We start from the raw sequence: 15,787 nt of genomic DNA, 5'->3' as shown, positions 1-15,787 counted from the left end.
ATGAATGTGTTTTATTAAATTTTCAATGAAAAATGCAAATTTAAAAGTAGTAAAAAGAAATCTCTTATTAGTCTTTAAAAAAAAAAATCTCTTATTAGTAAGCAATATATAAATACCCTATACAAAAAAGCAATAACATTTTATATTAAAAACCTTTTAGGTAAGACTCATCATTAACAAATTGTATCAATTTACTTACTACTTGTTTTAGTATTAATTTTGATCGGTTATAATTATTGTCAAAATATTTAACCATGAAAGGAAAGTATTTTCTATATCATGCTTTTGTTTTGTTTTGTTTTTTTTTTTTTTTTTTTTTTTGATACTTATCTATTCTTGTTTTAGGAATCTCACTTGCATTTAGAAAGTCTCCATATAAACTACTTGTAAGGGCCATAGTGTATAAATAGTGATCTTCGCCATGGGAAAATTAGCACTAAAAAGGAAAATTAGCACTAAAAGAGGTCCATATATAAATAATTATGTAAGTTTAAGTTGTGTAATACTCACAAAGAGTTTCGAAGCTATATAATTAAAAAATAATTCTAAAAAAGGTATTGTGTATATATGAGTACATATCCACTTTATTTTTCAACGTGGGACAAAAGTTTCTTCTATGTTATTACCACCTTCATTTGAATAGTCAAATAAATCTACTCAGATAATCAATTTATCATTCATACGTTATCCGTTTTAAACGTACAATATATTGATTTATTTATCTCACTTTGAAAATTTCGAATCCACTTTAACTCGACTTAATCAGAAGTAGACCCTACTAATATTTGTATCATAAAATACACTTAAAATGTCATTTTATGCTATTTTTTCAATAATAATTTTTTGTCTCAATCTCTTCACAACATTAGTTTTTCTCTATAGTAACTAGTAAGGTTTCTAGTTACACACATTTGACCAAGGATTACAACCATGTTCTCTGGTTTATTCAAACTATTATATTAGTTTTTTTTTTTTTTTTTGAAAACAAACAAGTTCATTACTAAATATTAGCAGGAAGAACATAAAGAAGAAAGGGGGAGAATCGATCCTCAACTCCTTACGATCACTCGATACGATTTCCCTAGCTAACACATGAACAACCATATTCACGGATTGTTTAACAAACATAAAACTAATGTTACAGAAATCACTAGCTAACATTCTAATGTCCTCAATAATAATTAAGATCAAAATAAGAGATACAAGTGAAGATGTATAATCCTGTAATGACTAGCAGCACATCTGGCTTTACATACACGGATGGAATACTCTATTAATTCTAATTGGTTGATTTCGAAGAAAACAACATGGTATTTTACTTTCAAATTGTTTAGACTGATTTGAGTTATTTTTTTTATTTATTTGTTTAGTTCTAAATTCAAATTAATCGTGCTATTTAATTCATGAAACAAGGTGATGTATCTCAATGGAACTTTGACAATGAATTCCTTTAGAAAATAGACAAACACGTTGACTTTGAAGGTTTTAGTTAAGTTGAGACATGAATTTTGTTCATTGGACGAAGCAAACAATAAAAAAGGTAAATACTAGGTAGTACTGTAGAAGTTGAAAAGGAGTTTCTATGAAGTAGGAAGAAAGCAGTCATGGTCGTTATTGACTTTGACCATTTCCACACTGCCGTATGAAACCGTGTTTGGCTTAACAAACTTTAATTAGTTTACACACACGTGACGTGACACTTACATTCGCACAGTGAAGTTCATGTGTTTAATATTGTACGTTAATTTCGTCTTTAAAAAATGGAGTATATGAAGTTTGACTGTACATTTTTATACTATAACAACTAATTATATATATTATAATGTGAAATATTTTTATATTTAAACATTTTAGTACATTTTTATACTATAACAACTAATTATATATATTATAATGTGAAATATTTTTATATTTAAACATTTTAATAATAAATACATAAGTTAACTTTTAAATTATTATTATCAACAAAAAATAATATAGAAAAAACGGTAATATAATTCAATTTTCTATTTTAAGACATCTATATAAAAAACATTACCTCCTTATCTTCTTCGTTACCATAACATCTTCATCTATGAAGAATAAATATACAAAATTCATCTTATAATATCTTAATCCACAGGAACTATGCTTTCTTTTATTCAAATTTCATATCTAAGATGCTCATGGTAATGCTAATCATGGCTACGAATAAGGATGGCATAACTAAACTACTCGTAGAGTTGCACATATCTCATACTCCATCTGTCCTACTTACCATTCATTAGGCAAATTAATTCTTTATTCTTTGTTTATTTTATTTGGTATTTTTACTTGTTTTTAAATTTGATTTTTTTTTTTTTTTGTGTTTAATAATACTTTTAGTGTAGTTTTCAAATATTAAGTTTAGTATTAATGTACAAAATTTATATATTTAGAAACTACACTAAAAGTACTATTAAACAACAAAAAATCATTTTAAAAAGAAGTAAAAAATAATAAAGAAAATAAACAAAGAAGAAATAGTTGATTTGACCAATGAATAGTAAGTATGACAGATAAAACGAGACAAATGGAGTAATATTTTTAGTCTTCAGGATTAATTCGAGTAAATGTTGCTCCCCATGAAGATAACAATCAAAGTCTACACGTTCTAATATAATATAGAGTTAATTATCAAAATGGTCCCTTGACTATAGCGAAATTACCAATTTGGTCCTTGACTATTTTTTTTAACCAATTAAGTCCCTCAACTTTAAAAATTTTAACCAATTTAGTCCTCCGTTTGTTTGACCGTTAGTCAACCGTTAACTTGGGACCAAATTGGTAATTTCGTTATAGTCAAGGGACCATTTTGGTAATTAACTTTAGGGGTGGACAATTCGGTTTAGTTTTCTCGAATCGAACCGTACCGAACCGAACCGAACTAGTTGGGTTCGGTAATATACCGAACAACCGAACGGTATTAGATTCTTGTATACCGAACGGTTTAATAAAAAACCGATCCGAATTGTTCGGTAAAAAATTAAACTGAGACGAATACCGTTTAATTTTTTTTTTAAATATAATAATTCTAATAATAATAATAAATAAATAAATAAATAAATCTAAGTCCCTTGCTGCTTGTTCTGTCGTTCAGCTCATATTCTCACGAGTATCTCTCGTAAATGTTTTATTTGATTTCTTTATGGTTTGTTATCAAAAGTTCTATACTATGTGTTATGGTGTTTACATAGTCCATATCCAAAGTCTAATATATAACAAAATAGCAATTCAAAGTTCAAACGGTATTCGGTTCGGCTTGATTTTTACCGAACAATTCAGTTCGGTTCGAGTTTTTACCAAACCGTTCGATATACAAGAATCTATTACCGTTCCGTTGTTCGATATATTACCGAATCTAACTAGTTTGTTACGGTTCGGTTCGAGAAAACCGAACCGAATTGCCCACCTTAAAGTTAATTACCAAAATGGTCCATTGACTATAGCGAATTATCAATTTGGTCCCAAGTTAACGGTTGACTAACGGTCAAACAAACGGAGGACCAAATTGGTTAAGATTTTTAAAGTTGAGAGACTTAATTGGTCAAAAAAAAAATAGTCAATGACCAAATTGGTAATTTCGCTATAGTCAAGGGACCATTTCGGTAATTTACTCTATAATATAATAAAAATACTTTTCAAAAACAATTAAGTGTGGAAATTAGATATTGTACAATCTTCAACATTGTTACTATAATAATATTTTGTATAATAATCTTATGACTTTTCTAAAGCTTACATGGGTTGAATCTTGACACTATATATTTTGTCAAATATTCCTAAACATACTCATTTATTATTTGTGCAACACAAGCTTTATTGTTCTCATATACGATATTCGGATAAAAACATAGCATAACCGGTTTGAGACTTGACATCACGGGATAAAACAAAATAGTTAGTACCCATGTAGCCGTAAAAAACATATCTTGATCTATCGCATAAGTACCAAGATATTCAGTAACTCGAAGATATTAGAGGATGTGTTGAACACTATTTCAATATTTTATTGTAGGATGAACACTACGTTTTGCTAGCAATTTAATCGTAAATAGCAAGTCTGTCACAATTATAGAAGTATAGAACTTAGCCCTAAAGAGGTACTCCAACGATAATGAAGTAATAGACTTTTCTATACCGTCGGATGTCCTCGAAGGGACTGAAATAATGAACTTTTAGTCTCAAAATATCATTATTGTCATATTCAAGTTTAAATGGTTCATTATTTCCTTCAAGAGATTATTAAACAATCAACATGTCAAAGACATATTTCAGTATAGACTAACTGGTATATAAAATTTATTTAGTAAATTATGGAGGCTGACGCAAGAAATTATAAGTAATGACATCATCTTCTTCCGTACCAGCGAAGGCTGCAAAATGCCGATCCATAGAATCCACAGAGGGAAGCCGAGACACAGATCTCCAGTCCTCCTTCTCATATCCACCGTCGTAGCCATAGCTCTTCTGTACCTTTACTATTCCCTGTTCTCCACCAATGGCATCTTAATTTCCAATCCCCGGAGAATGCGGGACCTCATAGTCGTGCATTCCAGGAACCCCCCGCGCAATGCACCCGACAAGTACCTCTTTTGGGGCACCAGAATTGATTGTCCCGGAAAGCACCGTGACACCTGTGCTGGCCTCGGCCATCAAGAGTCCAGCCTCCGCTGTGCCCTCGAAGAAGCCTTGTTTCTGCAGAGGTAATATTCTTAAGGAAAATTTGAATCTTTATTTGTTTTTTTTTTAATCCCTTTTTCCCCCCTCTCTTTTAACATAGCATCTGATTTCTCGTTGTCTCCCCTTAGCATTTTGGCTAGATTGAAGTTTTAATGGTTTGGGCTAGATTACATTCAAGTTGGTAATATATAATTTGGGATTTCTTGAAATGTTTAATGGTGTATTGATAGAGGAGGTTGCTTTGGATTCGGAATTTTAGCTGGCTTTTGAGCTTGAACCATTGATGAATGATTTAGGACAATGTAGGAAATTTGACTAGCAATTACTATTGCAATATGCATTAATTTGAATGAATTGAAATTGTCTAGTTGAAACTGAAAGCAAGATATTATGGTACAATTATACCATTTGAAATCCTCAAATCATTTTGTTAATTTTGGATGAACTTTTGCCCCTCTAAGGGTTGCAACTTTAGTTGTATTTCTTTAGTGAATTTGAACACAAGTTTGTTGGCATTCTATTTACTATTTAGTGATGAAGACTATGGTACAAGATTTATATAATGGTAATGTTTTATGCCTAAAATAGAATACAATCGTCCTTTCCTCATTTTAGGACATTCGTGATGCCTTCAAGGATGTGTATCAATCCAATGCACAATCAGAAAGGGAATTTTGATCTGTCAGGGAATTCAAGATCAGTGGGAGGGTGAGTTTTTTTTTTTTTTTTTTTTTTTTTTTTTTTTTTTTTTTTAATTATTATTATTCCCCCTTCCTTCCCATGAATAATCATACATTATATTTCCTGCATTTTCATTGCTTCTTTCTAGATTTTCTGTTAGCTCCCCTACCCTCGAAGAAAGCAATAGAGAGTAATGTGAGTGTAAAGTTTCACCCTAAGTCTGAGGAATAATGCCCAAGTACCTTGTGCAAGGGGGTAATGATTTCACAAAGTTCCTAGTTACACTTGGGGCTAGATTGGTTCAACTTGGATCAATTTGTCCCTTCATTATTAGTGATGCCTTTGGTTTGGGGTGGGAGGTAATTTTTTGTCCCACAACTATAGAATTAGTTTTTAAGCTAAATGTTTGGATTGAGTATGCTATCTTGCTCTATCCCAATGTTCTTGGCTCAGACCCTCAGTGAAGTAGGACAATTATATAAAATGTAGGTCTCTGTTTGTGTGTTTCATGAACATCTATGGAGATAATCCAGATAAGATATGTGAGAAGATCTTTGCTTATTTATTGCCGACATTTGTTTCATTTGCTAGGTGGACAGGTAGCTCCTGTGCTATGGATTCCCTGTATGATCTAGACCGCATATCAGACACGGTATCAGTAATTTTAGAGAACTCAAAAATGTGGCATCGGGCTCTCTCCAAGAGCATGAAATTAGGTTCCAGAGGAGTTGCACATGTTCAAGGAATCAGCCGGACTGAACTCAGAGATAATAGTTCATATTCAAATATTTTACTGATAAATCGAACGGCAAGTCCCCTTTCATGGTAATTTATGATTCTTAATCTTTCCATTGTTGTTTCTTTTCTTATTACCTTTTTTCTCTTCCAACCTTATCATGCATGTGGCTTCATCATAAACTCTTTCTAGTTAATGATTGCACATGCTTGAAGAGTGATATTGTTCTGTGCTCAGTATAAGATTCCATGAATTTATTCATTCTGTATTCTCCTTAAAAACAAAAGTGCATGATGACTTTGGCATGCGTTGTTCATTTTCAAAGCTTCCAGCCACTGGCATTGTTTTTGAATTGAGACATTTTTTCTGTAGGTATTAATCATGGTAAACATTCAGGTTCATGGAGTGTAAGGATCGGAAAAATCGTAGTGCTGTCTTGTTGCCTTATTCTTTCCTTCCTTCAATGGGCACAAAGAAACTACAAGATGCAGTAGAAAAGGTTAGTTTGACTGCATTTTGTTGGGCATTGATGGGCTTTCTTTTTTAAACATTGTGCTGACAAACTTTTTTACCTGTTATTATTATGATGAAATATATGTATACCCTTTAGGTCATTTTAAATGTTATTCGCTAACCTAAACAACTAATTTTACCAACCGCTGATACAATCCACTGGTCAAACCCGCTAATATAATCCGCTATTTGCTAACCGCTAGCATAATCCGCTGATTGCCAAACAAGGCCTTAATTCCCTTCACTTCCACCTTCTTTTTTTTTTTTTCCCAAAATTTCTGACCTCTCTAACCCTCTATAAATTTAATGCCCCATCTCTTGCTTTGCCATTTTTTTTTAATTAAGCTATAAGACCTTGACTTCAAATGGGTAAGCATGTCAAACATTTGACCTCAAGAACTAAGCTCATTATCCTGCATGACCTCATTCTTTAATATCGTGAGAATTGATGAAATTTTCTTGCTAGGGGCGGGGGTAGATTTGGACCTGCTAAGTTGTGGTTATGCTTTAGAAAACCTGAAACTTTGCCTTAAGTGTTTGGCTGTTGGGGTAGTTTTGGTTTTCAGATTGGCTGGAATAATGAAACAAAAATGTATAATTCTGTGTTCCCTATGTTCCCAACCTATCGAAGGATATTTTCTGCAGAAACTAGGTTGGAATTAGTACATATTTGATCATGATGATAATTGATGAGTGTTCATTTTCTGTCGTGTATGAGTTGTCCATTTATCTTCACTGTTTATTATCAGTGAGAAAAGGGACCATGCATTTCTCATTGGTAATGCTTCTTTTCCTTTTTGTCTGAAGATCAGAGCACTCCTTGGTGACTATGATGCTATTCATGTGCGCCGAGGTGATAAGATCAGGACTAGGAAGGATAGGTTTGGGGTTGAACGAAGCTTAAATCCTCATTTGGATAGAGATACACAACCAGAGTTCATTCTTTGCAGAATTGCTAAATGGGTCCCTCCTGGGCGGACTCTTTACATTGCTTCTAATGAGAAAACACCAGGCTTCTTTTCACCCCTGGCCGTGAGGCAAGTCATTCTACCAAACCTCTTGTTTTATTTACTCTGTCTGGAACTGAAAAACGTTGCAAATCAATATTTTCATCATCTACTCACTCTTCAATCGAGCAACTGCATTTACTAAAACATCAACCATTCACTGTTTTCCAACCTTCACTTATCAGCGTTTTCATGTGAGTTTTTCAACCAAAGTCGGGATCCATAGCTGACCAGACTTTTCTTTTCTACATGCGTTATACTCTGCAGGTACAAGCTGGCGTATTCATCAAATTTCAGCAGCATTTTGGATCCAGTGATCGAGAACAATTATCAGCTGTTCATGGTGGAAAGACTCATCGTGATGAGAGCAAAAACATTCATAAAAACATTCAAAGAAGATCCTACAGATCTGAGTCTTACAGACGACCCGAAAAAGAACACTAAAATATGGGGAAAACCCATTTATATGATGGATGGTAATAAGGATTGCTAATAAGCTAAGAGAGATGATGAATGTTGAGATCAATCTATGTCTCCTCCCTTCCATAGCTCAAATTTGCAAGTCAGTATTCCATGGCTTATGTCTAAACTGTGTTCTGACATGAGAGAGTAAAGCTGACAAAGATGAAATATGTATAGTTTTTAGGTGTAGATTCAAAATGTATTAGATGCTTGTGATTTTTATTCTTGTACATGCACTCATTCATCTACTCTGGGTAAGCAATTTAATTAATAATTAATAAAAAATGAGAATAAGTCTTACCTGTATTACAGGAAATAGTCTCATACAAGATTTATTGAAAGTGAAATTGTTTATGTTGACCATATAATCAGTAATTCAATTATTGGCTTAGACTTTTAATTGAGATGGAGCATATGAGAATCAGAGCCAACCAGACCAAAGGTCATGGGTAAGTGGAACATTATCATTATCCTCGTACAACACCAACTAACCGCCCTACCCGCTATTATATTGTTTCAATTCAACTTAATTTCAACCGACGCGCCGCAACGCAAAGCAGTTGTGTTTATTTCAACCGCCTTAATTTTCAATTCAAATCCTTCAATTCGCAATTCAAATCTATATATATTTGTTCCCTTCGCCTACTCTCTGCCTTCATCTTCTCAATCATATCACCATGGCTGTTATCTCTTACTTTCTGCTATTCTTCTTCGTTTCATCTTCTTGCAGCGTTCACCATTCCGATGATTCCGGTTACAAAACCGGGAATCTGGCGATCCGCGTTGAGGAATCAAGCCAGTCCCCAAGTTATCTAGCAATCCGGTTCTTGAACCTGGGCGCCCAAACAGAAATCGTTGCCGTGGACGTGGCAGAGGTTGGGTCGCCGAACTGGAATTTTATGAACCGGAAAAACGAGGCAATCTGGGAAACCAACAGTGTTCCAAGCGGGCCGCTGCAGTTCCGGGTGGTGGTGACGGCGGGGCTGGACGGGAAGTGGTACTGGGCAAGTAAAGTAATGCCGGAGGATTGGAGAAATGGAGAGATTTATGATACTGGACTTCATATCACAGACACTTCAATAATGGACACTACTGGAGAACTGTGACCGTACGTACCAAGGAATTGAATTGGATTCAAGGTGGCCGGCGATGATACCATGCATGCATATATATTACCAGATCTTATTTTAATTTGCATTTAGAATTTGTATTAATTATATATAATATATTAGTATGTAGATAGTAGTAGTGAAACTAGTGATTATTATGTATGTTGAAATTGTATTTCATTTCTTTCCCATTTTCTCAAATATATAACTTATTAATAATCTGTACGGTGTTGCTTCCTTCTCTAATTCTTGTACTAATAATCTAATGATCATCTTTAATTTTCCTATTTCAATTTGATCACCAAGTTCATTACTGGGTGCCAAATTTTTATTTTATTTTTCATATATTTAACCTGTATATTTGTAACCTTAAAAAAAAAAAAAAAAAAAAAACTATTTGTACTAATCAAATCCCTTTTCATTTCATTATCGCTCGTTTGCTAGTTGTAACGTACGATTTCATCTTATTTTAGGCCGAGAATTATTTTTGTTAATTTTAGTAAAAATCATGACATCAATTTATTTTTATAACAGGGGTTAGTTTGGTCACACATAATACCAACTTAAATAAACTATTCTTTTTTTTTTTTTTAACTACCAAAGTTTAACTACAAACAATTAATTACAATCTAAATAATAATTAGTTATGTTGGTTCTTTTAATGTTGTTTAAGTCAAACATTTTACCCAAAATGTGTGATGTGTCATATAAATTCGTTAGGGTGTTGCGATTTGCACCACCCTTTGACCAAAAGTAGATGTAAAGTATCTTAAAATTGTAAAAATGTGAAAATTTTTAATAATTACACAGCAGACATAAATAGCCAGGCCAAATGTGGATACATTTCGCTATTTGCACCACCTTGGTCAAACTTGCAATTATAATTTTTTTAATTCAAAATTTAATTTAAAAAAAAAAGGTCCCGTCACCTTCTTCGGTGAGCACGCGAGGGACTGCCTTATCCCCGAAGAAGGCGACCCAGGTAGATTTCTACCTGGGCCTGGGTTGCCTTCTCAGGTGAGAAGGCGACCCACATGCAGGCCTTCTCACCGGTGAGAAGACAGTCTCTCGCCTTCTCATCGGAGAAGGTAATGGTTTGTTTTGTTTTGTTTTGTTTTTTTTTTAATATTAATATATTGATTGTTAAAAAAATAAATAATAAATATTTTAATCTTTGACCACATTTAATGATGGTGGTGCAAATATTGCTTTTCTATTTGCACCACCTATAAAGTTATATTAGATATATTAAATATGTGGTGCAAATAACAAAATAAGTAGTGTGAATAAAATTTCCCATTGGTTAACACTGTAATTATGTCTAAAAATATTATCACACAATTCTTTCAATTAGAAGGTTTCCAACAGGTCATCCTTCCAAATTAATTATTTTTTAAAATTTAAATTTTAAAAATTAATTATTTAAATTAAAAAAAAAAAAAAAACTGGTAATGAATGCATGTTTGTTTGGTAATGAATGCATGTTTGTTTTCATCCATTTCATGTGTTATACATGTTTGTTTGGTAATGAATGCGTATTGTTTTCAAGCACGAAAGGCCTCAGACCTAAACATGTAACAAACACTGTATATATCACTAAATTTGTTTTTATTCCCTCCTCATGTGATCCAACTTATATATATATATATATATATATATATATATATATATATATATATATATATATATATATATATATATATATATATATATAGAGAGAGAGAGAGAGAGATAATTCCAGCAATGGTCCTCCGACTATTGTGATTTTTCAAAATTGGTCCTTGTCTTTTAATTTGGACAAAATAGACCCTTAACTATAAGAATTGTTCCACTATTAGTCTTTCCGTTAACCATCAGTTAAATAGGCGTTAAGTAAAGGGCTAAAAGGGTCATTTCCTTTGATTGATTTCTTCTTCCTATATTGCACTCTTGATGGGACACGGATGCGTGTGGGTACCTTCATGGTCATAAAAAACCAACAATTGGGTCCCTAAACTAATCAATTTCAAACAATTCTTTCAATTAGAAGGTTTCCAACAGGTCAACAGGTCATCCTTCCAAATTAATTATTTTTTAAAATTTAAATTTTAAAAATTAATTATTTAAATTAAAAAAAAAAAAAAAAACTGGTAATGAATGCATGTTTGTTTGGTAATGAATGCATGTTTGTTTTCATCCATTTCATGTGTTATACATGTTTGTTTGGTAATGAATGCGTATTGTTTTCAAGCACGAAAGGCCTCAGACGGTCAGACCTAAACATGTAACAAACACTGTATATATCACTAAATTTGTTTTTATTCCCTCCTCATGCGATCCAACTTTTATATATATATATATATATATATATATATATATATATATATATATATATATATATATATATATATATATAGAGAGAGAGAGAGAGAGGGAGAGAGAGAGATAATTCCAGCAATGGTCCTCCGACTATTGTGATTTTTCAAAATTGGTCCTTGTCTTTTAATTTGGACAAAATAGACCCTTAACTATAAGAATTGTTCCACTATTAGTCCTTCCGTTAACCATCAGTTAAATAGGCGTTAAGTAAAGGGCTAAAAGGGTCATTTCCTTTGATTGATTTCTTCTTCCTATATTGCACTCTTGATGGGACACGGATGCGTGTGGGTACCTTCATGGTCATAAAAAACCAACAATTGGGTCCCTAAACTAATCAATTTCAAACAATTCTTTCAATTAGAAGGTTTCCAACAGGTCAACAGGTCATCCTTCCAAATTAATTATTTTTTAAAATTTAAATTTTAAAAATTAATTATTTAAATTTAAAAAAAAAAAAAAAACTGGTAATGAATGCATGTTTGTTTGGTAATGAATGCATGTTTGTTTTCATCCATTTCATGTGTTATACATGTTTGTTTGGTAATGAATGCGTATTGTTTTCAAGCACGAAAGGCCTCAGACCTAAACATGTAACAAACACTGTATATATCACTAAATTTGTTTTTATTCCCTCCTCATGCGATCCAACTTTTATATATATATATATATATATATATATATATATATATATATATATATATATATATATATATATATATATATATATATATATATATATATATATATATATATATATATATATATATATATATATATATATATATATATATATATATAGAGAGAGGGAGAGAGAGAGATAATTCCAGCAATGGTCCTCCGACTATTGTGATTTTTCAAAATTGGTCCTTGTCTTTTAATTTGGACAAAATAGACCCTTAACTATAAGAATTGTTCCACTATTAGTCCTTCCGTTAACCATCAGTTAAATAGGCGTTAAGTAAAGGGCTAAAAGGGTCATTTCCTTTGATTGATTTCTTCTTCCTATATTGCACTCTTGATGGGACACGGATGCGTGTGGGTACCTTCATGGTCATAAAAAACCAACAATTGGGTCCCTAAACTAATCAATTTCAAACAATTCTTTCAATTAGAAGGTTTCCAACAGGTCAACAGGTCATCCTTCCAAATTAATTATTTTTTAAAATTTAAATTTTAAAAATTAATTATTTAAATTTAAAAAAAAAAAAAACTGGTAATGAATGCATGTTTGTTTGGTAATGAATGCATGTTTGTTTTCATCCATTTCATGTGTTATACATGTTTGTTTGGTAATGAATGCGTATTGTTTTCAAGCACGAAAGGCCTCAGACGGTCAGACCTAAACATGTAACAAACACTGTATATATCACTAAATTTGTTTTTATTCCCTTCTCATGCGATCCAACTTTTATATATATATATATATATATATATATATATATATATATATATATATATATATATATATATATAGAGAGAGAGAGAGAGAGAGAGAGATAATTCCAGCAATGGTCCTCCGACTATTGTGATTTTTCAAAATTGGTCCTTGTCTTTTAATTTGGACAAAATAGACCCTTAACTATAAGAATTGTTCCACTATTAGTCCTTCCGTTAACCATCAGTTAAATAGGCGTTAAGTAAAGGGCTAAAAGGGTCATTTCCTTTGATTGATTTCTTCTTCCTATATTGCACTCTTGATGGGACACGGATGCGTGTGGGTACCTTCATGGTCATAAAAAACCAACAATTGGGTCCCTAAACTAATCAATTTCAAACAATTCTTTCAATTAGAAGGTTTCCAACAGGTCAACAGGTCATCCTTCCAAATTAATTATTTTTTAAAATTTAAATTTTAAAAATTAATTATTTAAATTTAAAAAAAAAAAAAAAAAAAAAAAAAAAAAACTGGTAATGAATGAACGATTTTCGCTGTGCACGAGGTAGCCACTCTTCTCCTCAGCGTAACACAACCACAGGAAATACGAGGAGCAAGCGCAACCCAATTCCAATCATAGGTAAGTTTTTCCATAAATGTCTAAGGTTACCACATCTACCACCACCTAGCATTATCCTACTTTTTCTACATTTCAGAGGAAGTGAGACCTTCATATACACTTCCCCTATATCTTTCTTGATCAGTTTCAGGCGCTTTAGCACTGATCGTTGTAAGTATGGCTATCGTTCTTGTCTGGCAACGCAAGCAAGGAAGAAAAGGCTACTCGAGAAATACATCTTCGGATCCCACCTCAGATCTTGAGAGGGGTCGCAGTAGGCTCTTCGGAATTCTAGTCTTCTCCTACTCCGAACTTGAAGAAGCCACAAACAATTTTGATCCTTCTAAAGAACTTGGAGATGGAGCTTTTGGCACTGTTTACTATGGTAAAACAGTAACAGATATTCAGTTTCTTATTCACTACTTTATAGGCTAATTCTTGGAATAATGCAAATTAGGGATACTTGGGGATGGAAGAGAAGTTGCTGTGAAGCGCCTTCATGAGCGCAGCTGCAAGAGAATGGAGCAGTTTGCAAATGAAATCTCAATTCTCACCCGGTTAAAGCACCAAAATCTGGTTACATTATATGGATGCTCATCAAGGCATAACCGTGAATTCCTCCTTGTATATGAATATATCCCGAATGGAACACTTGCAGATCACCTGCACGGCAAAAGAGCAGCAGATCAACTGCTCACGTGGCCAATCCGCATGAAGATTGCAGTGGAAACTGCTGCAGCATTGGCTTATCTCCATGCTTCAGACATAATACACCGCGATGTGAAGACTAGTAACATACATCTCGACAACAATTTCTGTGTTAAAGTTGCAGATTTTGGGCTCTCAAGACTCTTCCCTGCTAATGCCACTCATGCGTCCACTACACCTCAAGGAACACCAGGATACGTTGATCCAGATTATCACGAGTGTTATCAGCTAACTTATAAGAGTGATGTTTATAGCTTTGGGGTTGTCCTTATCGAACTCTTATCATCAATGCCTGCTCTGGACATGCGTAGGCATACAGACGAGATCCATTTGGCAAAACTAGCAATGAGCAAGATTGTTACAGGAGCATTTGATGAACTCATTGATTCCTCTCTGGGATATGAGAAGGATACTGAAATCAATAGAATGGCCACTTCAGTGGCAGCGCTAGCTTTTCAATGCTTGCAACCTGACAAGGATATGAGGCCCACAATGGATCATGTTTTGGAGTCGCTAAAGGAGATTCAAGGCAATGAGTTGAGCAACGATGACGAATGAGTGAATTGTGAGGAAACAAACTAATGTGTCTAAAGAAGAGGTAAGACCTGATCTCCAGCTTATCAAAATCAGTAAATGTTAAGTGGGTTAGTAGCTCTGCTACATCTATCTAGTAAATGGAGTTGTGCATTTTATGAAATGCTTGTAAAATCATGTGATATTTTAGGCCATTAATTTGTTGCTTTTTGGTGGTCCTTCACTTGCAGATGGTGTGATTTTGAAGCATATATGTTGCGGCTACCAAGAGCAGTTCTTGATGAAGTCACTGGAACTGGCAATTGCCTTCTGACTATATATATGGGATTTGTAACATACTATTTTATTTCATTTTCTTATCAAACTTGTGATTATTGTACCTATACTAGTGTTTCCTAACCTATAAATGAAACTACCACTTCTATTCCCAGGGAGTAAAACCAGAGTTCCTATTTTGGTTTTATTTCATTCCAGTTTTTGGAGCATCTATAGTCTTTGTTGCACTGACCAAGTGGTCTAGGTCAATATATATTAGGCCATGTTTCCTTTTATGTAACACTTCAATTCCATTCTCAAAAGAGGTACAAAAACACTTCAATATTTCCAGTGTGATAGTTTATTTTGGTAGGGTAAATAGCTATAGAAATTGAAGTGAGGTTGTTGTAAACTGTTAAGAGTTCCATATTGAAAATATAAGAGATAACATATAAATTTATAAGGTTATAAGTTAGACTAGTTAATTGGTTGGATTTAGTTTTTTATTGTGATTTGCTTTATGTGCATTATAGCTTAATTAGGTGACCTTATGAAATCAACTTGTCAAACTTAGCCATGAATGGGATAGTCCGACGTGCATTTGATGAGCTGATCGATCCGTGTCTGGGGTTTGAGACAGGTACCAAAATTATGAGGATGACTACTTGTGTAGCAGAGCTAGCTTTTCGATGCTTGCAACGCGAGAAGGATATGAGACCATTAACGTGG

At 33.1% G+C, this 15,787-nt stretch overlaps 3 protein-coding genes across 4 annotated transcripts; all 3 read left to right on the top strand.

Annotated features, from left to right (window-relative positions):
• The first annotated feature begins 4,337 nt into the window (after nucleotides 1–4,337).
• On the top strand, nucleotides 4,338–8,400 carry LOC109158676. Of its 2 annotated transcripts, XM_019306570.1 has the most exons (7): nucleotides 4,338–4,724; nucleotides 5,317–5,409; nucleotides 5,974–6,207; nucleotides 6,515–6,617; nucleotides 7,439–7,668; nucleotides 7,906–8,144; nucleotides 8,240–8,400. In XM_019306570.1, the coding sequence occupies exons 1-6, from the start codon at nucleotides 4,402–4,404 to the stop codon at nucleotides 8,129–8,131; spliced, it is 1,209 nt and encodes a 402-aa protein (XP_019162115.1). In that variant the 5' UTR covers nucleotides 4,338–4,401; the 3' UTR covers nucleotides 8,132–8,144; nucleotides 8,240–8,400. The 2 variants fall into 2 exon arrangements, with proteins under 2 accessions (XP_019162115.1, XP_019162114.1); XM_019306569.1 differs by having other exon boundaries at nucleotides 7,906–8,399.
• Nucleotides 8,401–8,777: 377 nt separating this feature from the next.
• On the top strand, nucleotides 8,778–9,206 carry LOC109158782 (expansin-like A3). Its single transcript, XM_019306676.1, has one exon. The coding sequence runs from the start codon at nucleotides 8,778–8,780 to the stop codon at nucleotides 9,204–9,206; it is 429 nt and encodes a 142-aa protein (XP_019162221.1).
• Nucleotides 9,207–13,527: 4,321 nt separating this feature from the next.
• On the top strand, nucleotides 13,528–15,012 carry LOC109159281 (LEAF RUST 10 DISEASE-RESISTANCE LOCUS RECEPTOR-LIKE PROTEIN KINASE-like 1.2). Its single transcript, XM_019307386.1, has 3 exons — nucleotides 13,528–13,582; nucleotides 13,707–13,946; nucleotides 14,019–15,012. Exons 2-3 carry the CDS (start codon nucleotides 13,739–13,741, stop codon nucleotides 14,825–14,827), a joined length of 1,017 nt encoding a protein of 338 aa, XP_019162931.1. The 5' UTR covers nucleotides 13,528–13,582; nucleotides 13,707–13,738; the 3' UTR covers nucleotides 14,828–15,012.
• Nucleotides 15,013–15,787: the final 775 nt, after the last annotated feature.

This window comes from Ipomoea nil, unplaced genomic scaffold (assembly GCF_001879475.1).
Source record: "Ipomoea nil cultivar Tokyo-kokei standard unplaced genomic scaffold, Asagao_1.1 scaffold2826, whole genome shotgun sequence".
NCBI classification, from domain to species: Eukaryota; Viridiplantae; Streptophyta; class Magnoliopsida; order Solanales; family Convolvulaceae; genus Ipomoea; species Ipomoea nil.
This window is presented reverse-complemented; position numbering and strand designations above follow the sequence as displayed.